This window comes from Pteronotus mesoamericanus, unplaced genomic scaffold (genome assembly GCF_021234165.1).
Source record: "Pteronotus mesoamericanus isolate MK-2021 breed Mesoamerican mustached bat unplaced genomic scaffold, CSHL_Meso_final contig_50, whole genome shotgun sequence".
Lineage (NCBI taxonomy): Eukaryota > Metazoa > Chordata > Mammalia > Chiroptera > Mormoopidae > Pteronotus > Pteronotus mesoamericanus.
Genome location: NW_026555186.1, coordinates 12,779,067 through 12,801,710, shown reverse-complemented (window position 1 = coordinate 12,801,710; position 22,644 = coordinate 12,779,067). Strand labels below are relative to the sequence as shown.

The 22,644-nt window shown below is 38.9% G+C and overlaps 1 protein-coding gene across 1 annotated transcript in view; it reads left to right on the top strand.

Annotated features, from left to right (window-relative positions):
• ICE1 (interactor of little elongation complex ELL subunit 1) overlaps nt 1-16,850 on the top strand; it is a 54,833-nt gene extending 37,983 nt beyond the window's left edge. Inside the window, exons 14-19 of the mRNA XM_054578348.1 lie at nt 321-489; nt 3,043-3,203; nt 6,058-6,248; nt 8,061-8,167; nt 11,167-11,265; nt 12,474-16,850. Of these exons, the coding sequence (XP_054434323.1) occupies nt 321-489; nt 3,043-3,203; nt 6,058-6,248; nt 8,061-8,167; nt 11,167-11,265; nt 12,474-12,655 (909 nt within the window). The 3' untranslated portion in view covers nt 12,656-16,850. The remainder of the gene's footprint in view (nt 1-320; nt 490-3,042; nt 3,204-6,057; nt 6,249-8,060; nt 8,168-11,166; nt 11,266-12,473) is intronic.
• Nucleotides 16,851-22,644: the final 5,794 nt, after the last annotated feature.

The following is a 22,644-nucleotide window of genomic DNA, read 5'->3' as shown; positions in this document are numbered from 1 at the left end:
GCACGCACAAATTGTAGCAAAGACCAAGACACTGTAATTGGAATGGTGGGAATGACAACAGGTGTGCTCAGATCTGCCATCTGGCACCTTAAGCACTACTGACCATAGGTACCTCAGGTGTGGACTTAATGCCCCAGAACCCCTTGGCTTACCTTCTGAGTGAGTCGTTTCCAGTTACTGCCTTCTGCTACCTACTGATAGAGTGCTAGATGTTTTATTTTTCTAGTAGATACTAAATTTTGTAACTTTTAGCTTTTCTTTAGTAGGCTAAGGATAAATATCAGGGTACATTGCCTTTTTATTTTTCCCTCCCACTCCAGCATTTAGCAGAGTGCTTGCTTCACTCTATTCTCTCAGAACTAAAACTTCAGAAGACATCCCTGGAGCACAACTACATTCATGCACTCTGCAGAGTGTATGTGGGTATTTGTCGGCAACTCGGAGATGTAGAAAGAGCACGCTTGTTCTGCTATAGCCTACTTAAGGAAGGTATGTTCACATGGCAGCTTTTTTGTATTGAAAATATAGTGTTGGTTTTTCACCTCATAATACTTGGATCTGTATTTTTAGCTAAGCAGTTGCTGTGTATATTTTAAAATTGAGCAATGGTTTGTACATTTACCAGAGGGCATGTAGAGCCCTAGGTATACCTGTCTATTCCTGATTGCCAGTAGAATTTCTGTGACTTAAATTTACTTATAGCAGTATTTCACTTGTGTAGAATGCAGGATCTCTCATTACTATGCATATTTTTATCCCTTGGGCAGCTACTTTAGAATCAGCTATAGTTGACACAAAATAAGGAAATGATTTAAAGTAAGTGAGAAACTGCAGTGCTGTGTCATCACCTGGAAAGGACAGGAAATAGAAGATGGATTCCTTGGCTCATGAAAAGAAGAGTACCAGAGAGAAGTGGAAAGGAGCACTGTCCTTAGATGCTGTTTTCCCTTTACTGCCATTTCTTCAGTCTCTACCAATAATCAGATTAGGAATCATTCATTATATCAGATCAACAGTGGAGACATTTTTAAATAGTAAAATGATACAAAAATGCAATTTAATATATCCAAGTTTTATCTAGATTGCAAAGATTTGTAATCTTTTATTACTGTAATGTTTGTGGGGCTTATAAATCAGTATAATTGACTATATTCATCACTTCTAGAGTTACAAATGAGTCTGCTGTGTTTTTAGCCCTTTTCATTTCTTTATTTAGTCTTTCAGTCTCTGATTTATTCAACAAATATTATGGGTGCATGCAAATATTATGGGTCAGGGCTTCAGTGGCAACCAAAACCAGATAGGATCTTTCAGTGGGTCCAATACATGGAAACAGGACATTCGCACATGTCAGGTTCTGTCAGTGGTGGGCAGCCCAAGGAAGGGCGGCGTGAACTCTGCTTGGCACAAGCTGGGTTTCTGACTTCTCTTCAAGCACAATCAACTCATTCTCACCTCATGTTGTCGTATTACAGTTTTTTCTCCTAGGAACCGTTCCCTACAACTTTGTTAATGACTTTGTGATTTCTCCTACTCTCTCAGTCATTCTGTATCCCTTACTCTCTTTTTCTTCATGGCACTTAACATGCTTACATTGTTTGCTGTCTCACTCTGTTAGATTGCATGCCATGTAAGGACGGGAATTTTGTTATGTTTCTGCCATATTCCTAACCCAGAAAAATGCTTTGTGCATGTTCATTATCTGTTGAATGAATGGATTGTCCTGTGGAAGGCAGATTTGAGAGCATCTGAGGGTTCAGGGAAGCTTTCCTTGTCAAAGTGACTTTTGAACTTAAGATGTGAGGATAAAAAAGAATACCTAAGAGAAAAGTGAGGGAGAGAATTCAAGACAGAGAACAACATGGAAAATATCCTGGGACAGGAGGAAATAAAACCAGACGAACACAAAATTTAACAGGTCAAAAATGACACTTTATACACTGAGTTATCCACTCTTTAAACACATTGTAACATTAACTACAATAGAACAAAGAATCAAAAAGATGTGGCTTCATGGCAACAGGACAAAAATCTTCATGTCTGGGTACAGCCACATTACAAAACACTTGACACTTTCTTAGAAAATTAAAAGTTTATCATGTAGCCTAGAAATTTCACTTAGGTACTTTCCAACAGAAATAGAGACAGGTCTTCACATGGACCAGTGCACAGATATTTATAGTATCTTCATAGTATCCCATAGCTGTAAACAGATGTCCACCAGTAGGTTAATGAAAAGCAAGCATGATATATAAGCACTGGAATACTGCTCACCTGAGCAAAGGAGCAGACTGCTGATGTGTACAGCAGCGTGGCTGGATTGCAGAAACATTATGCTAAGGTGAAGCCAGACAAAGTGTCCATGTGCTCCATGTAAGTTAGACAAATTAATTTAAAGTGACAGAAGACAGATCCGGGTTGTCTGTACATGGGATGAAGTGGTTCACTTGATAGGCTCAGTCCCTGGGAATTTGGGATGGTGTCAGTGTTCTATGTATTGATTGTGGTAGGGGTTATATGGATGTATTCATTTGTCAAAATTTATCTAATATTGTATGTAAGTTATACCTCAGTTAATTGAATAAACAAAGGTCAAGCCACAGTATTGGAAAGAGGTATTTACAACAAAGAATTATCATCTATAATTTATTAAAAAATATCTCTTCAAATCAAAAGCTTTATGTGTTCTACAAGTGAGTTCTCTTATAAATGCACAAAAATATGACCTGAAATGACACTAACCAAATGGGAGGGCTCTGGGACCTGGGCAGACTGGAGAGAGGATGGTTTCCCTGTCTTCATGTTTTAGAGTTTATTCCTCTTTTCATACAGTGGTTTGTATATACATGAATTATGTTTCAAGTTTAAAGAAAGTTTGCCAAAGGGAAGTGGGAAAAGGAGAGAGACGCAGATTTTTAAATAACTGAGGCTGGCCTCATTGGGTAGGAAGCCTTGCAAGGCACAAGTGAAATTACTAACATTTATTCTTTGTTTATTCATTTGATCAGACATAAAGGTTTATTGTCTTGTTTTCTCTCACAGATTTTCCAGAATCAGAGAAACTGACTTTGTTCATTGCAAACATGTGGCATGATATATTTATCTCTCAATCAGTGATTAATAAGGCAATGCAGCTAGTTGCCAGGCAGCGTGCTAAAGGGGAAGTTCTGAATTGTTTGAGAGCGTTTCTCAATTGGGAAAAGGTGAGGTTTATTTTTACTTCCTGTAATACCATACTTCGTAGGTCCCACATAAATGTTACTTGGCCTTGTTTTTAGTTTTGTATTAGTTGATAGAGCCTTTTAGAAGTAATATATTCTTTGCATTAGATCTTTTAAAATACCATTTTAGCCTAAACTTTTGCATTTTATTCATTAAGTATGCATGAGACCTGTTGGAAAGAATTGTAGACCTGTGTATTACATGAATTTAACAGTTTATTTTATGCACTAATTTATGACTGATGAGATGATATGTAAGTATGCGTGTATGGATGGACGGATGGATGACATGTAAGGGCTCCTAAGAGAGCTGTAAATAATTTGCTTCTACAGTAGGTCCTAAGAAAGGTGAAAAAATTTGTATCTTCAATCTTTTTTATTTTTTGTTAAGATTATTCTGAATCTAATATTCTTTATTTTTCTTTCTAGTTGATGGAATTTGTATTTGTTATAAGTATTTTAGTCCCATGTTTAGTTTTTTTATTATTTTCTTTAGTAACTAATGTATTAATATAATATCTAGATTGTTTTAATAGTTTTCGATGTTAATATTTATTAAGAAAAAGGCTACTCTCCCCAGGATGCCCGCAGGACCACTTGGCTCCTGTGTTGTCCTCCACTTGTGCAAAGGAGCCTTCTCCTTTGGCCTGTTCACGATGAAGCCAGGTGTGATGATTTGATAATAAGAACTATTAATAAGGTAGAATTTTAATGAATATTTTTACCCTCTATCAAATAAAATATGAAGTCAAAACTATAAAAAAGGAAGAATACTTGGGGAGAAAATACTGTTATAGTACAAGACTTCCAGATTTTCTTAAAGAATTCAACAGATCTAATAGACAAAAATCAGTAGACATAGTGGAATTCAATAATAAAAAAGGTAAATTTGAATGAAGAATGTGTGTTTTTTCATATGCCTGTAGCAAATTTACAAAAACCATTCATGAGTTCGTCCACATGAAAACCTTAATTTTTAAAAAAACAAAGATTATAGACTCACTCTTCTCTGGTAATCAATAAAATTAAACAATAATTCCAAAATTTTATAAAAGCGACTTGGAAATTTATATGTGTAGTCTTGGAAAATTAAAAAGTAAAATCACAGTCTTTTTAAAGTCATCAAAAAGGAAAACTTTCATAACAAAGATGTCCGGTTTTTTAAAAACCTATATTCTTTAATGTAGTTTAAATGTATTATTAAACAAATAAAGTTGGCTGGTCATCATCTTATAATTTAAAAGTCTGAGACAGAATCTAGGAAAAAAGAATATAGTTTCAAAGGTAATAACAGTAATCAAATGGAGAACAAAAAACACATAGAAGAAAAAACATTGCCTTTAAAAATACTAACAACTGATAGCTCAGAGTTCAGAGTAATGATAAAAGAGAAAAGCAAAAATCTGCGAGATTCTGGATGAAGAAGAAACTTAAATTTACAGGATAACGACTGAGAGGATTACCACCCACAGCTCTAGAGCAACAGATTTGAAAACCTAGGATGATTTCTTAGCAAAATAAAACTGACCAAAATTGGTTTTAGGGGTAGAACCTTTAAATAAACTTGTTTTCAACTATAGTAGAAGAGGTAGAAAGATGATTAAAATATACTGTATAGCCCTGGCTGAGTGGCTCAGTTGGCTGGAGTGTCGTCCTGTACACCAAAAGGTTGCAGGTTGGAGCCCTGGTCAGAGTGTGTACATTAGGCAACCAGTTGCTGTTTTTCATGTCAATGTCTGTCTCTCCCTCCCTCTGTCTCTCCTCCCCCGCCCCCCCCATTCCTGGCTCTGTAAAATCAATTAAAAAAAAAAATACAAACAACATATCCTCTGAGGATTTAAGAAAAAAAAAAAGCATGTTTGCTTTCCACCTGAATTTTATCTAATCTTGGTTTTTTTAAGACCTTATTTATATTCAGAGCGAAGGGAAGGGAGGAAGGGAAACATCAGCAACTGGAGACCTGGCTGGCACCCCAGGCGTGTGCCCTGACAGGGAACTGAACCCACTACCTTTCAGTTCATAGGCTGATGCTCAGTCCAGCAAGCCACACTGGCCAGGGTTTTATCTCATCTTTTAAGAACCAGACAATCCCAGTCTTTTGCAGGAATAAGAAAGGATTGAAAGCTCCCTGTTCATTTTAAATAAAAAACTTAATAAAAAAAATAACACAAGAAAGAAAACAGTTATAATTCTACTGCTGATATTTACCCAAGAGAAAGCAAATTTATATCTACACAGAGACTTGTGTATGAATGCTCATGGTAGTATTAACTGTAGCCTAAAGCTAGAAATAACCTGGATGTCTATCAATGCATGAATAGATTACCTGAGGTATATCTAATAGGATTACTACTCAGCAATAAAAGAAGCATTCAGGCCAGTACGTGGAAAACTTAAATAAATATTAAAAACATGTACAGGTGTGAAAGTATAGGTAACAGTGTCTACTACTGTCTGATTCAATTTCATGACTTTCCCAATAAAGTAGACTATTTACAGTCAGAAAAATGACAGAATTTATAGTATCCTTTAAAGGTTTTAATTTATTATACCATTATAACTCTAAATCTCTGATGAGAGTTAATGAAAATTTGCATTCCAGTCTGGATTGTAACTAAGTCTCTTTTGCACGACTGGATTCTGCATTCGAGCATTATTTTAGGACACATTCCATAGCTAAGATGAACATAATTCCTTCTTCAAAATACAACTTTTAGAAATTGTCTTAAAATTAAATGATTGTCTGATACCTGTTTTACTCTGAGGTTACATGAAATGTGTTATACCTGAAACTCTAATAAATTTTGTTTATTTTTAAATTGTTTCTCATTGCTAGAATTCTCCTGCAGATGTTGGCTTCATGGTTTCTAAGTTGCTTTTGACCATACAGTTATGTCCAAAAACAGAATTTCAGTCCAGTGAAAGATTTGGTGAAGACCTAAGTGATAACACTTGGGAGTACATATTTGCCATTGATCTTCTCTGCTGCCATCAGAAATGGATTTGGACGCATGATAACATTATAAGGTATGGAGCTCTTTTCTAACTTCCAGTAAAGTTGGGTTATTTGAATTGTAGGGTAGTCTTTGGAATGTTTGCTAACTTGTGGTTTGAGTAATTTTTGCTGTTTAAGGCAGCTGAAACATTTACAAATAACACTGTGATCTGGATAAGAGATAATAAAACTATCTTTAAAGTACTTGTATCACTATTACATCTCTCTCCTTTACTTTTCTGTGGTACCCGATATTACTGTTCATTATCATCTGTTATTCCTGTCTCTCCCAAGGAGAAATGACTCATGAGGCCCTTCGGTGCACTGGCACACCCCAGCATGTGGTACAGTGCCCATGCGGGGGAGGCGCTCAGCAGATCCTTGTAGAACGGGGCATAATGACCGTTATCTTAATATACAAATACTCTGAAAAGCCCCCACATGAACAGAAATATTCAAAATTCCGGGTTAACAGCTCTTCACACCTGGGGTTTCAGGAGAGAAATAAGTGATGAATTAATTTCTCTTTGTACATTTAGAATTCTGACACTAGCTCTGTACCATTTTGGGGGAAATGGAGAAGATAAGTCAAATTTCTGTTCTGTAATTCTTAATTTTCTTGGAACTCTGACTGAGAAAGGCTGATTTGATGGAGATTATGACATTGAAAGGGATTCACCAAGGATTGACAGTTCATATCCTTGAGATACCAGAGGAATTTATTCTGTGGAAATTGGTCCTCTCCTTTTTTTTTGCCTTAACACTAGGGAATGAGTAGACACCTAATGTCAGCAATAGGGAATTGAATAATATAATGAAGTGACAGGCATATTAGAAGAGCTGTAAATGGACTTTTCCGTATTGACATGGATGTATTTCATAGTCTTGTTACTAGGAAAGTAACTGAAGTCTATCCATTCCTTCTGCGGAATGATGTGTGAATGCCTCCCTGGGCCCCTCTATGACCAGTGACTTGATGGAGGAGACCACCAGGGATGGGGCCAGCCAGATGTGTTTTCTTGAAGGTCCTCCCGCAGGTGGTGAGGACAGAGTGTTGAATATCAGGATACCTGCAGGAGTGACTCCAGACCCTGATTCCTAAGCACTGTGGTTGCTTCCACCACAGTTTTTAAATACATGCACACTCAGAAGTGCATGGAAACGAAGCCCAAATTTAGAAGAGTGGTAATTATCTGAGTATGTATTAGTTGGGATGATTTTGGTTTACATTTTTCTTTTGTTTGTCTGCATTTAACTTTTATAATATAAACACTGTGTAAGAAGTAAAGACATTTTTGATATAAGAGAAAGCAGAGAAGAATTGGCACTGATTTTCAAGATTAGAAAGTTTAATTCGTTGAAAAAAATTTTTTTTAGTTATTATTTCTACTGGTTTAGTTCTTTTTACAAAACAGCCCGTTTAACCTTGCTTCTCCCAACGAAGCTCTTTGGTAGAACACAGGAGCTGGGTTAACGTCTCCTGGAAGGTCAAAGTGAAAATCAAAATTCCTCTTTTCCAGTTCTGTCACTTGGGGACATTGTTTAGCTTCTCTGTGCAAAATCTTGTTAAAAAAAAAAAAAAAAAGGTTAAAAGAGAGGATAAAGATGCAAACATGGGTGTTTGTAGCCTCTTTTAAGCCAGCGTGGACACAGACATCCTGAATACTTGGAGAATTTGTGAGCTTCCAGTGCCTGTTCCCACTTTAATTTAAAAAGGGACATCTTCAGAAGTTTTTTTTGTTCGCTAATTGTCTCTTACCATTTTTAAGATAAGTTCTTAATATTTGAGTGATGATGAGCATTCTTACTTTCATATACACATGTGTATTGCTGTTACTTTACAGTAAAGAACTGTGGCCTGTAATGGATAAGTGGATAAAATACAGAAAAGGACATGCAAACATTGCATATATTCCTGATGTTATCATAGCATCAATACTGAGGCTGATTGGTGAGTTGTCTCTCTGATTACATTTTTTTTCTTTTTATTGATGATACTCTTGGTGAGGAGTGAATGTATGATAATATATGTTGACTGAAACTTCACTATAATGATTGATTTTGCAATCATTAGAGTAGATACTTTTGTGCTTAATCCATTCTCCCTACTCATAGTCCTTCTTTATTAATTACTGTCCTTATACATCTTTGGCAGAGATAAAGATTTTTAATGTTAGTACATTTTATTTATAATTGAATTCTTGCTTCTCAGATACTAATATTAATATAAATACACGTACACATTTACATATACACTCCAGGATAAATAAACTGATATAAATTGTACTCTATTCTCATTTAGTTTCTGAAATAAGGCAGCCTCCTATTTTTTCACACCATATGTTTTTCATACTTGCCCAATAGGGATCATTTTATGGACTTCCATAATTGGGAACTAGTTTTGTTTTCCTCTGGGCTGAATATACAGAAATTAAAATCATTGTTTAAATGGGACATACTCTTTTTAATCTCAGATCTAAGGAAGGACCTCTGTGGACATTTGTTTCTACTCCTCCCTAAAAATCACAGATCTTTATTTTAAAATTTTACCTCCCTTTTTCCCCTCTTTGCTTCATCTCTGACAAGCTACTCTCTAGGCTCTGCAGAATTATCAGAGATGAGATCTATTAATTATTAGCAACCTCTGTATTTTCAGTGAACTTCTCTATCTGCAGCATGTATTCATTGCCCCTGAGCACACAAGGTTCATCTGATTTCTACCTTAAGGCCCTTTAGCTACTCAACAGTAGTTACCATGATTTTTAGGTATCTTTGGAGTTTAATTAATTAAAACTTCAAGATAATACCATTTGAAGTAAAGTTTGAGAATATTTAAGCTATGTAAGTAAGTCTTATAACTAGATCACAGTAGGAAACATTAGCTAAATATACCATTTAGCAAATACACATTTCTACTCTGCATATTTTTCATGCAAACATAGGAACACTGTGCTAAGTAAGTATGAAATGATTTAAGACAACCTGGTTACAAGGTAGACATCTAATTTTCACTTGTAATTAAGTTATTAAATAAGACAGTGTGAGAATCAAAGGCTTGCTAGACTTTTTTGGAATTAGAAGATAAAGGCACAAAAATTGAAATGAATGAACTGCTCAGTGGGTTAATGTCTCAAAACATATTTGGCTGAATTTCTCAGTGCACGATAGCCTGAAAAACAACTTCAGTCCCAAATAGAAAGCAGTGGGCACAGAAGAGCCACTGGTGGTATTTTCAGCAGTCAAGTGGTGTCTGTACTTCCGGAAATTCTGGACTCAGTAGCACCTTTTCTTGTGGACTCAAGGATGTTCATATTTTGAACTAATTCATTTTAAATTGCAGAATCTTTTTAAGAATTTAAGAAATTAAGAGAGGTGTTAAGTCTAGAAATACATGTGTTGACCTAGATGAAGCATCTATGGAATTTTCAAAAGATGGGCTTTTTGAAGTCACAGTTATAATACATGATAGGATTTTTCCTGTTACACTTGCAGTGGTTGTATGTTTATGTATTTATTGATTGTAATAAGAGAGGAAATGAGAGTGGAAGACTGTTTCTGGTGGTTGACTATTTTACTGCATGGAAGCAGTTTCTCTGTGTTTATCTCTGGTAGAAGGTCAGCCTCCCATGTGGTTTTCTCCTTCAGGCAGCTTGTATGAATCTCTGCTCATCAGATTTGGCTGATTGTCCAAATTGCCTGAGAAGCTTTTTCAGAGTACAAATTCTCTGGCTCCACACATACTACACAAGATTACTTGAAGACTTTTAATTACATACCTTAAAAAGTAACCCATATGGGAGTTAATAAGAATGGTCAGTGGTTTATTGAGAAAAAAGAATGTATAATTGTGGGGAGAAAACCTAACTTGTAGTTTTAGTCACATTGAGGCTACTTTATTCTTTAAATCATTACATACTGGCTTTTGAGAAAATAATTTTTAAAATTTAAAAATATGTATTATTTAGAATAACATACTTACATAATTGAAGAGTTATAAGTATACTTAATAAGATTATATTTAAGAATAATTAGTAGTGTATAAATAAATATATCAATGTGGTTCAAAGGATGGATAAGTAGAACGGAAGTATAGTGTCGAAAATAAGAGCTGATTCAGAACTAGGGAACCCTGCTTAGGCCTGCAGGTGGACCAGGACAGGCCAAGCTAATGTGCCTGAGAAAAACAGATGTGGAGAGGGCTGGAGGGACACCCGAGCCATTCTAGTTGTGGCTAAGCTTTGCTCGCCCTGGTTACCTGTTGGCATTGAAGACAGGCCTGGACAAAGCAGCCGATAAGTGCTGGGAGCACAGTGCTGGAGAAATGGCTGAGGGGAAGGGCGGCAGGTGAGGCATGCTCTTCAGAGCTGGTGGAGTCCTGAGAGGTGGTGTGAGGGCTGGGTGTGTGCCCTGCCTGTAGATGCCTCATCAGCTTGGAGTCTGAACTGATTCTAAGGAGAAAGTTTTAGAGGGCCTTCTTGTCTTGGAGTTCCCAAAGCTAACATTAACTAAAGACTTTAGCAATTAACTAGGTTAGTGGGCCATGATTTAATATTATCAACAAGTCAGACATTGATTATTGATAAAATAAAGGAATTGTCTTTATTTTTCTCGTATCTAAGTTCTCTCTGGCTGAAACAGCTCATTCTTCTAAATTCCATTTATTTATTATAACTTCGCTTAGAAAGTAAAGCATCACAATCTGTATGTGTGAATAAAAGAGATGGCTAGTCCTTTTGGTCACTCCTTTAAGACAAATGGTGCTTTATTGAATTCTGATTCTTTACTGTTTAACCTGTTTCTACTTAAGAATAGGTACCCGTTTTAACTTCAGTTCAAGGTGATTAAACCTAATGTACGTAGTATGTTATGAAAGAACAAATTTTAAATTCTTATGAAAAGTTAATCACTTAAACAAAGATTGTTTATATTTTTGTTTATTCCCTGCCCTAGGTCGTTTAGGCCAATTGGGTTTGAAGGAAGGGTTTCCATCTGCTGTGAAAAATATTAGTTCGGTTATCGGTATGTTCATACAGCATGCCCAGGATGAAGGTAACACTCCTGTTCTTAAAACGCTTGCATTCCTCTGACTACACCCTCCTCTGCCCTCATGAAATCTGGATGCCGTGCTCTGCTTCTCTCTCTGCCTGATAGATGAGGAGATACGAGTGATGCTAAACGCTGCAGTCTGGCTACATTTTCAGCGTTGATATTGCATTCAGGCCCCCAGCTCTCTTTACCCAGTGCCACACCTTCCTGCTTATTAAAATGATTAAAATTGTTTTTTAATTTTCTTATTTATTCATTCATTCATTCATTCATTCATTCATTCATTCATTCATTTATGTGGTCCTTCCTTTGAGCCCCACTCTGTTTCTCTAATTGCCTTGTATATTAGGGGGAAGTAATTCTAAAGCTGTAGCACTGTCTACATCTTCAGCATTAGCATGTGAATGAGTTTTGTGATGTTTTTGTTTATTTTAAATAGTGGCAGTTTGCCCTGTTGGTTATCAGGTACATCACTAACAGAAATCTGAAATAAATAGTTAATAATAAATTTTAATGAAATAACTCCTAAATTTTTCAACTAAAAACTTTCAGTGAAATAGACTTTAGCTAAAATTTAACTAAATTAAATTGTAATTCAATAGCTTCTAAATAAACATGTTAAATGAGAACTCTTAATATACCATCATCTATAACCTAGCTATAATTTGTAGTTATATGCTATAAGTTACAATCAAATACTATAATCTAATATATGAAAGTGTGGTACAAAGAAGGCTTTTCATTTGTTTTCATTTCATTATGTTTTTCATTTCCAAAGTCCCTATATAAATACTTCCAGTGGATATTAAATGGAGTCATTTATTTGACAAATGCTTTGGAATTCACATTTTATTAAAACTTTAATATTGGAGTTTGATGCTTCCAGAACTGCTTTGGAAGCTTAGCTGATGTTGGTTATGAGAGGGCAGGCACTGTGGCCACCCTGTGCCTTCCAGTAACACGCCTACCATTCTCGGCATGCAGGCGGCCCTGGGAACCTGCACAGAGCTGTTCTGCCTTTTTTCTTTCTTTATTTTTCCCCTACTTGTAGATAGGTCTTAATTTTTTCATTGTGAGTCTTGTCTTTGATATTTAGTTTTCATAGCTGGCAGAATGTATTCTGTATTTGAATAGTATTCAGTAGATTATACTATTTAAATTTTGAATAACAAGTATGTTTTTATGTAATGATGGATGTGAATTCTTTTCAGATATACCATGGGGTATACAGCTAGCAGCCGTGTATGCTCTTTGTGACTTGAGTCCCAGCAATCCAGCAGAGATATCCAAGATCCTGGAAGCTTGGCGCAAAGAGACTTCTCACAGCGTTCCCTCTGCAGTGGTCAGCTCCCTGGAGGAAGTCAGTGCATTGTGTGCAGGGGAGCTTGGCTAAACCGCCGTCTGCCACTGCACCTAGAGAAGTGCCTTCACGTATCTTGAGTATAAACAAATTAACTGGCTTTCAGAATGCAAGCTAAGGTTTCACAGAAAAGACGCAAAAGAGAAAATGCCAAGAGGCTCTCCTCTCTGTGTGGCAAGGAGACAGGAAAAATACGCAGCAGCACAGCTGTGTTTCCCTAAACCACATACTTAAATCCGTTAAGGCTGTTGTGATTACATGACATGTGGGTTGTATTGTCTTGGTCAAACAACAAAAACTTGAATTTAGCCCTTTTTGCTGCAGAAAGTGTCCTTTCAGTCGCTTTTTGAAATTGAGTGGCATTTTGTAATGAATTTAATATGAAAGCATTGATTTGGTTCCTGAGTTAATTCTGGCCTTTGTGCTCAAATGACTAACTAGGAAAAACTATATTGGCTAAAAAAGAACTAGAAGACTCTTCCACTATTTTAGCTGGAAATGGGCTACAGAAGTTTTTCTCAAGGTATAGTGTGCAGCTGATCCAGGTAAAACACGGGGGAGCCTCTAGAAACTCACCTTAATGCGTTTTCTTCACAGGAGTTCCTTAATGAAAGTTCTTTAAACTATTTAACTATCAGGAAAAGGAGACTGAAAAGTAGAAGCTCACTGCAGGTTCTGTATCAGTGACGTGCGCGGACGGATTCAGAGGCGGCCGCGGCAGAGCCCTTTGCCGTGTACATACGGACAGTGCGATAATGTGTGTCACATTCGATGATGTTCCGCTTTCGGAATTTTAGTATTTGTACAGAGAAAATGGGTTTAATAACTCACAGTGGTTCTGATTTGTCTTATATTCATCATTTCTTAAATCTCTTGTATGTGTTTTTTTATAATAAAAAATAAAAGGAAGCCATGTACATTATTATTCTGATCAGTAAAGATGACATTTGGTGTTACTTCTACTTTAACTGCAGACAGAAGACAGCCATTCCAAAGGAGACTCCACTTCTGGATGTAAACTTGCTGCTTTGCCAGTATTTCACCATTCTGAGTATTCTCTTAAGATGCTCTTAGTGGTATCAGACACCAGATAATTCAGTGTTGATTGGCCCTTATGATTGGATATGTTTATGGAATTACAGTTGCTGCCCTTTTAAAATTATCTTTAACAAGTATTTTACTCCTTTGTGTTTTTAAAGTAGTTATAACAAAAACTGAGATTTATAAACAACTCCATGTAACCCTTTGAAAGCTTTTGGTTGGTGTGTTCATCCAGTATTCATTGAGCATGTGCTCTGCACTGGTGCCTCGCTCAGAGGAGCTGGTGAGCAGGCAGTGAGGAATAAGTCCTTGAAGATCTGTGATCTGTTAGTAGAGAAAAACCCTAAGCAATTACCCCAGTAAGTCAACAGTTGAAAATTTTGGTGAGTTCAGTGAAGAAAACAGAGGTTTGCAGTAGCATAGCAGGGTAGACTCCTTTCTAGGTATTAATCAAGAGTGTACCTCTGAGGAAGTAACACGAGGTAGGTTACTTCATGAAGGGAGCCAGCTTTGAAAATAGGGGACGAATGTCCCTCCTGGACAGGTGAGTGTGGCTCTGAGAAGGAAAGCCTTTTGTGTGCAAGAAGGCGGCTGATGCAGCCAGACACCCTGTTCAAGTGTTTGGTTATACAAATGATACCATGCCAGTCCCTGGGACCTGGGCAGCCCTGGGCTTGTTCATAGATTGAGCAGGGATGTCATATGAGATTACAGTTTACTGGGGCTGTTTTGTGGCAAAGGGTTGTGAGAAGGGCAAGAGGCAAACCAGAGGGATCTGTCAGGAGGTAGGGGAGAGATTATGGTGTTAGATGAATTTCAGATATTTCTTGGAGGTAGAATCCATGCCAAGTTCTCGAACTTGGGTGAGGGACAGGTAATCAAAATTCAAGGTTCCTGAATTGGGCTTCATAAGGTGTGTACAGGTGCACAGGTTGGTGATAAGAAACAAATCCTAGGTGCAAGTTTGGGACGTGGACCTTGTAAGATATCCCAGTGGAGGTGGCAGGGAGCCTTTGCAGGCAGTTAGAGTTCAAACAATATAGGATAAGTTAGGAAGGAAGTTCATAGTGTGTGGAGGGTATTTAAGGCTGTGTGTGTGAAAGAGAGTTGTGTGTGTTCTAGGGAGAAAAGTACAATAAATTCCCGGGGGGCAGAGGAGGAAATACCAATAGGTCAGGAGGTGGTGGTGTAGTAGTACCTTGGCGATTGTTTCCTTGCCAGGGCCATGAAGGCAAGCATTGCCCATCTGAGCTTGAAGCTATGGGGTCAGGTGAGGTGAGCCAGCCAGGAGATGGTTGCATTTTGCGTCCTGCGTGTGTGGTCTCAGTGTCTCCCACATAACAGTTGGCTTAGAGGGATGCAACGTGAAAGGTCAGGAAGAGAAGAGCAGATCTGCAGAAACATTTTTTGGAAAATTACCTAATGGATGGGTTTGTCAAAAATGTTCAAAATATTTTTTTTAACCTCAACAGTTTTGGTTTTAGTTGGTGGGGAATAGGTAACACCTGACATTTTCTGCTCGTTACCATTCTTCTGACCCTTTGGTATGTGGAATTTGTCATTAACTGCTTTGTTTCATGACGTGATGATAAATAGGCCTGAACTTGCATTTTGTTCTGTGTTATCTTCAGACAGTGAAGCAGTTTTAAGCTGTTCATAAATCTAATTTCTTATATTCAAGCAGAACATTGTTGTGGGGTTTTACCATTTAAGGAAAAACAAAAATGTGGATAAGCATTTGAACTTGGAGTTGGGTGGCTTTTGGCTAGCATAGGGGTCTGTGCACTAGGAGCCACACAGGCTCTGGGCACCCCAGCTGGGTCCCACAGACCTCCATAAGCAGCTTGCCACAGGTTGGTGTGCTGCCCTGTCAGGCAAGCTCAGGTCCGACCATGCTGGATAGAGATAGGAGCCTAAGGAACTGCTAAATGAGGCAGTGGCTCTGAGGGAGAGTGATGGATGTATGGTCAGTCATCTTTATGGACATTTGAACCTTTTCTCCATGTGTATTCCCAAGGACATCCTGACTTCATTCTCAGCACAAAGTTGGCCTGTAGAGGATACTTCAGGCTGTAATTTCCCACCCTGAGGCAATTTGGTGACATGGGTTACTTTGTTCAGAGAGGATGTGGCAGAGTGGAACAGGATCTGTTCTTGGGGATGGAAAGAGCTGCACTGTGGCCATTAGAGGGCACTGCAGACTTGCCCACAATCTACACAGGCCAGAAAATGGGGTGCCTTGCCTGGGACACACTTAGATGCACAGTTCGCAACCTGAAAGCCTTGCTGTCAGGGAGACATTTCCATTCATACTTCGGGTACTTAAAGGAGTTAGTGCTACCACCTAGGCCCAATATCTCCAGAAGTAAATGAGGAAGGATACTATGTCAAATAATGGTATTTGAGAATATCCCCCTGAACCAACCCTGCAAAAAAAACAAACAAAAAAAACTACTCTGCCCATTTGTTCAAATTTTTCCCTAGATATTTTTTAATGACTAAAGCAAAATGCTTTGACCAAAAAAAAACAAAACAAAACCAGAACAGCAAGTGGGTAAGTGATAATGGGTGGGAAGGTTCTGTGAGCTTTTCTGATCAGTCAGGTGCAAGAGCGGTTAGTTAAATCATCCTGCCCACATTGAACATACTCAGTTTTTTCCAAATAACATTTCCAACACATTCTCACATAGAAATCATATAAAGAATATGTAGTGTGGGTGGGGCTTATAAATGTGAGTTCAGTCAACTTAAGGACCACAGATGCAAGACAATTCAACGAGGAGTGTTCTAGAAATTTAGGGGAGTTTCGGAGTTTTGAAGGTAAGACAGCCATAAACACTCCTTTTTCATTTGCCTGACACCTACTTAGAGAAATTCATTGTTCTTGGTTTTGATTGTAACAGTTCATTTTCCTGCCCCTGAAGACAGTTTTAAGGAAGACATACTTTAATACCATGACATTTCTATCTTAATAAGCTGTGCTTGTTTGTTCACCTCAGTTAAAATGTTCTGTATAGACAAAGAATTGTGGATGAAGCATCATTGAAAGATGCTACAACTCAATTTTATGAAAATGAAAGTGCTTGCTTTTATGGACTGTGGGTTTTTGTGAACAGCGTTAGGACCTTGGGAGGCACTGCTTGGACCTCTCCTGCCTCCCAGCCCCCTTTGAGCCAGGGTTTACACTTGGGGCCAAGTGGGCCTCTGACTTTGCTGCTGGGAAAGGTGATGCTGCCCGGCAACCTCCACTCCCCTGGGGGGGCTCTGTGCCCAAGGGGATGAGGGTGGGGAAGCCTGACTGGGTAGTCCCCAGACCAGCATTTCTCAAAGGGCATGGCCTCACACCGGACCTACCAAATTCCAAACTCGGAGTTTGGTGTTGGAGTTGGGCCACCTGAGAGCTGCTGCTGTCCTGTTCTGCCTAGGCACCTGCCCTCACCTCTGGGTTCTGTCCTCCCAGTCACTCCCTACATAGGCTCTCACATTGGGCCCCTCCTTGGTTCATTTCAGTGGAAATTTGGGAGGAAGTGGGCGAGAGTTTGGTAACTGCCTCCCACCATCTCGAACTGAATCTAGTCCCTGTTTCTACTTTGTGTGTGTGTGTGTGTGTGGTCTTTAAGAATATTTTTTCCTTAACAAATAGTCATTAATTGCTGCTCTGAGAAAATCTCACGCTAAATCATGAGTGTACAACTGGCGAAACTCAAGAGAACAACAGGGCGTCCAAATGCACACCCTGAGCCCAGCACACCTTTGGCACTCAGAGTAACTGCCCCTCTTTATTGTCATGTTTTTATATGTAAATTTGTATTATTACATATTCATTTTAATGGTTTAAATTGTAATCCAATGTATTTTATTAATCTTTTCATGTTAATCATGTGTTGTATGTGAGTAGTAAATTAAAAATTAAAACAGGTCACACACTGGAATGTCAGTCTCCCTCTCATCCCTGTCACTCAGGCCCTGCTCTCCAGGCCTAGCTCTGTGTCCCTGCTCTTGGCAGCAGCTTCCCTCTGCGCAACCCCCACACCCCGCTCCCCGGTCTGCCCTCCCGCCCCCGTCCAGGGAAGGCTGGGTGGGTGGGGGCCCCACTCCTAACTACTCCCGATGGAACGGCAGGCCCATGCCCGCTCTTCACCAGTTCCTTCTAATCCCAAGGTTAATAAAATACAAGGTGGCTTATGCCTATCTCCCTGCTCCGCTTCATCTTCCAGTGTGGAATCGGGTCCTACATGCCCACGTTTCCCTTCAGGAAGTTGTCCCCTAGGGTAGGAACCCTGATGAGGGGAAGGCTTCAGGTTATATGAAGAGATGAGTCATATTTAGCTGTTTAAACTGAGTTCTCCTTAGAAGCCAGAAGTGCCGGGAAGTCAAGTATGGAGGACTGTCCCTTCGCTCTGGCCTTGGGATCTAGATGCTGGAGGGAGGATAAGGATGCCTGACCTGGAGCCAAGAGCCCTGTGTGCCTGCCCAGCAGGGCTCTGTCCCCCACTGACAGGGCTCAGTTTCGGAGTGAAGGATCGGCCAGCAGACAGCATGTCGCGGGGTCTGAGGCCACTTTCTCTACCCAACTTTCACCCCCGTGGCGGCTTGTGTGCCTGAACTAAGGCCTGTCTTTTGATCCCCTGACGTTCAAGCCAACGCCAGTTAAGACTCTTAAAACCAACCCTAATAAAAATGCACCAAAACCTCAAATGAAGTAAGCATTTAATTTTTGAATCTAAAATTTTTGCATCTGAAGTTTTTTAACAGCTCTGTAAGAAAAAAGCACCCAGTAATGTTTCAGGGATTGAAGTTTAAGGGCAGTTAAGTGTATAATTTATGATGAGGTAACAAAGGGGTGTCCAACCTTTTGGCGTCTCTGGGCCACACTGGAAGAATAGTTGTCTTGGGCCACACATAAATACACAAACACTAACGAAAACCAATAAGCAAGAAAAAGGTTTTAAGTAAATTTACAATTTTGTGTTGGGCCGCGTTCACAGCCACCTTGGGTGAGGGTTGGACGACCCTGAGTGTGTTAGGTAACCGCATCACTATTTTTCTTCCACACCATATTTAAGGCCACCTTGATTGTGTGGACTAGTGCAAGGGGGCTGGACGTTGGCAAAACAGTTGCCAAAAGGTAATGTCAAAACCAGAGGTCCCTCCCCCAGGGCACCTTTCTCCTGTAGTAGGGAAAGCCCCACCGTGGCCTGCCCGTCTCACTTTATGTCAGTAGAAAACAACAGTCATGTTTGCAAATGTTTGGACAAAGCAAATCTGAGCTCCAGAAACTTTACAGAAATATTATTGGTAAATAAATACTCAGTATTTCTGTGGAGAGAAAGGCCTCCTGACCTGTATCCCTCCCTATAGGTTTTTTGGTGCTTTACTGTTCAGGGGGAAAAAAGAATGTTTCTGGAGAAAGGATAGAATTTTCACAGAAAGGCACTTGGCCTACAGGGGCTTGTTTTGCTAAGTGGAGCACCCAGCATGAGGAAAGTCCAGGCGGAGATCAGGGTGAAGGCTGGGAGAGGCCATGCCTACCATGCACGTGGTCCAAGCCATACTGCGATTTTGGGAAGCTCCAATCAAGAATTCGGAGGCTGGCACGGTTTGTCTTGAACTTTTGCTTTTGCCCCACCCTGGGGACATTGACGAGATGAGGAAAGAGATTTTGAGGTGGGGAAGAGCCTGCCATTTGCAGTGTCCCCTGGTTCCAAGTGTGTAGTGTGTTAATTTCTTCCACAGCCTCGTTAATATAGAAACATCTAGAAAAGCAGAGTTGGGATCCCTTGTGGCAGGACTCTAGGGCCAGGTCTCTTCCAGAGCTGTGTGATCAGCTGAGAGAGAGATGCTGGAGAAAAACAAACACAAACTTGGTCACACCTTAAAATACAAAAAGAACTGCTAAATTATAAAAGGTCATGAGCCCCTTTTGCAGGTTAGCTTTCAGAATGCCAATTTCACAGTGACTCACATTCAAGAAGCAAGGATACTGGGGAGCCGCCTTCATGGAAGACAGGAAAGCATGACGCATGCAGTCTATGCAGGGTACTCACGCCCCCGCTCTGAATTCCTGCTACCGAGGGCCAGCTTTTATCTGCATGTTGAAAATCTGTTTGTTCAATTGGCAGTGGAGCAGAAAATAGGATTGGTAAGGCATGCAGTCACTCTTGACCTTTCCTACATTGTATTTTTAAAGAGAATAGAATTTAACTCCAATCATCTTGGCCATCATCCAGAATAATATTTTTAATGCACCTTTTTGTTTATAAAGTCTATTTGCATGAGGAAATGAGTTTTCTGTATGCGGGTGCAATTTTGAAATGCTTAACTAATTGCTATATAGAAACAGAGGCATTAGAAAAATTAAAGTAAGATAAATACAGTTCCATAAACTGTCAGTTCACCTTGCTCTTTTTTTTTTTTTTTTTTTTGTCTGATTTTCTTTAGAGGTATATTCCCATTGTATAATAAACTCAAGAAATGTGAAAGGTTTGTTTTTATTCAAATTGAGTTTTGTATTTGTTCTTTACCTGGCATCCTTTTCACTCAAATTTCACAAAACCCTTATGCCTGGTTCCAAGTTTGTTGTTAGTTTTATTTTTTAATTCCATGTACGTGTTTTCAGTAGGAAATACATCCGATAATCCTCTCAGTTCCCTAGCTCCTCCACGCCAATGAGACCTGCAGTCTCCTACTTACCTTCCCAGTAGGGGGCGCCTGTGCCTTGGTCATGCATCCTGAGCCATTCTCCAATCCTTCCACACCCATTCATGGAAACACAGTTTTAGGAAAGAAAAGAAACTGAAGGACATCAAGGTGTATTTCAGATTAACCGAATGTCCTTTTTTTTTTCCCAAACCCGTTCCTGGTGTAATGTTTTAAGGAGGAAATTTTCATGGAAGTGCAGGCTGTGTCAGCTGGTGATGGGAGTTTCCAGAGTGTGGGAAAAGGGTTTCCAGTAGAGATCTTTTTAGAGAACTTGATTTTTTTCCTTCCTTTTTAACATGATGGCATTGCAATTTACTTCGAATTATTGTGGCAAAAACAAGACTGTATGCACATCTCTCAGATGGAGGTTGAGTGGGGAACATCTGCATTCTTTCATAACTTCATGCAGCTCTTTGCATCCTGGGACTTGTCTTTTGTCTTATGTAGCATTGATGAAGCAAGACATTTATACTATAAATAACATTTTTCTGAATCAGCCAAGAAATTTTGATGGGGATGAAAACATTTTTCTATAGAAAACACAGACAATACCCCTGAAAAAATGCTAATTCAGATCATGAGATTTGGAACTCAAGATATGTTTTAGCCTAGGAGACTTTTCTTTTCATTAGCTAAGTCCACAACACATTGACTTATTCTGGCAGGATCCTGGTGGTTTGTGGCTTGACAGCATTAATAACTACTCGCCACTGAAACAGAATTATTTTGATTTCTTTCTTTTGCCTATTGTTGTTTGTGGGGTTTTTTGGTGGGAGTGGGATTTGCTTTATTTTTAAAATTTTCAAGTTTATTAGAACCATACTTTTAATGATACAGAATCTGTAGAAATGTCTCCTTTTGTCTGATGTTGGTAATTTTTGCTTTTCTCATAATTCAGTGTCAATGTTGCTTCTTTATATCTTTAGTTATAAGAGTTCTGTTCAGCTAGTTTTCAGATGGTTCTGAAGGGTGGTGGTTCTATAATTTAGTTGCAATTTTGATGTGGTCATGGAAGGAGGTGAGCACAGCATTTTCTATAGTCTACTATCTTGACCAAAAATTGATTATGTGTCCTGGGAATTTGTTTTAAATGTTCACCTTCATAAATGTATAACATGATATTCTTTCATTATTGAAGCAAATATGTGCCATTAATTTCATCTGATTAACTTTTTAAAATTTTTGCTTGACAGTTTTTCAAGACAAAGTACTTTTATTAAAAATAGAGGATTATTATGTCTCTGTTTTCCTTAGAGCCTGTGTGAAGTTAGGATACCACTGTGACTGTAGCTGCTTCTAAATCTGAGACACAGACATGCTAGGGAACCTCAAAATCAGTGAAAATGTGCACTTGTGACGAGCACCAGGTATCATTATAGAAACATCACTGGTTCTAGCATCCTTGTGAACTACCTATGGTCAAGGGTAAAGTATGTTTCCAGTGTCCCACATCCCATGTTGTACCACATTAGACTGAGCAAAGGTATGAAAATATGTGGCAGAAAGGCCAGACTTGGTTTACAGATGCTTCCATCATCTCAAGTATCTTTTGGAGGAAGAAAAATGTTGGTGTACCTAGGACAGATAGTAGGACCACACAAGGCAGATGGATACAGGGCAGGCAAGACCGCTATTGGCCCTTTCAGACTTATTCTACCTTTTACTCATAAAATTTTGTAAGAGCAATTACACCAGTCTTTAGTTATTATTTAAAATTAGTATATATTTCTGCTCAAAGATTAATTTAAATTAAAAATAACTGTTGAGCTTTTTTAAATCCTAAGGGCTTAATTGAAATGTAATTTATATAAAAGTAAGTTTGTGGTAATAATACATTTACTTTTCAATTTAGTAATATCTACATTTAGCATTTTTACTTTCCAAAATGAAAACTCATACAAAAATTAATATAATATTTTTTTAAAGTGGCAATGGACCATGTGGCTTGAGTCCTTGTCACAGGTGCCAAAGCCTGGAGGGCCAGACAGAAATTTGACAGACTGCTGAAGTTCATTGTACTTCCTCCAAGTCCACGGCAACCCCCAAGGCTATGGAAGGAGGGAAGAAACAGAGCACGAGAAGTGAGACACATCAGCGGGAGGCACTCAGGATTTTCAGTTGCCAAGTGCTGGGTGTAAGCAAGAGGCATGAGAGAATCCTCCTATCTCCCAAATGCATCAGGTTTTCTATGGAAAATAGCTGCCGGTGGAGCAGGAAGATGAAAGACTTCTCCAAGGCATTCCTGGAAGCAGAAGATCTTCCCAGGTGCCCAAAGGCCT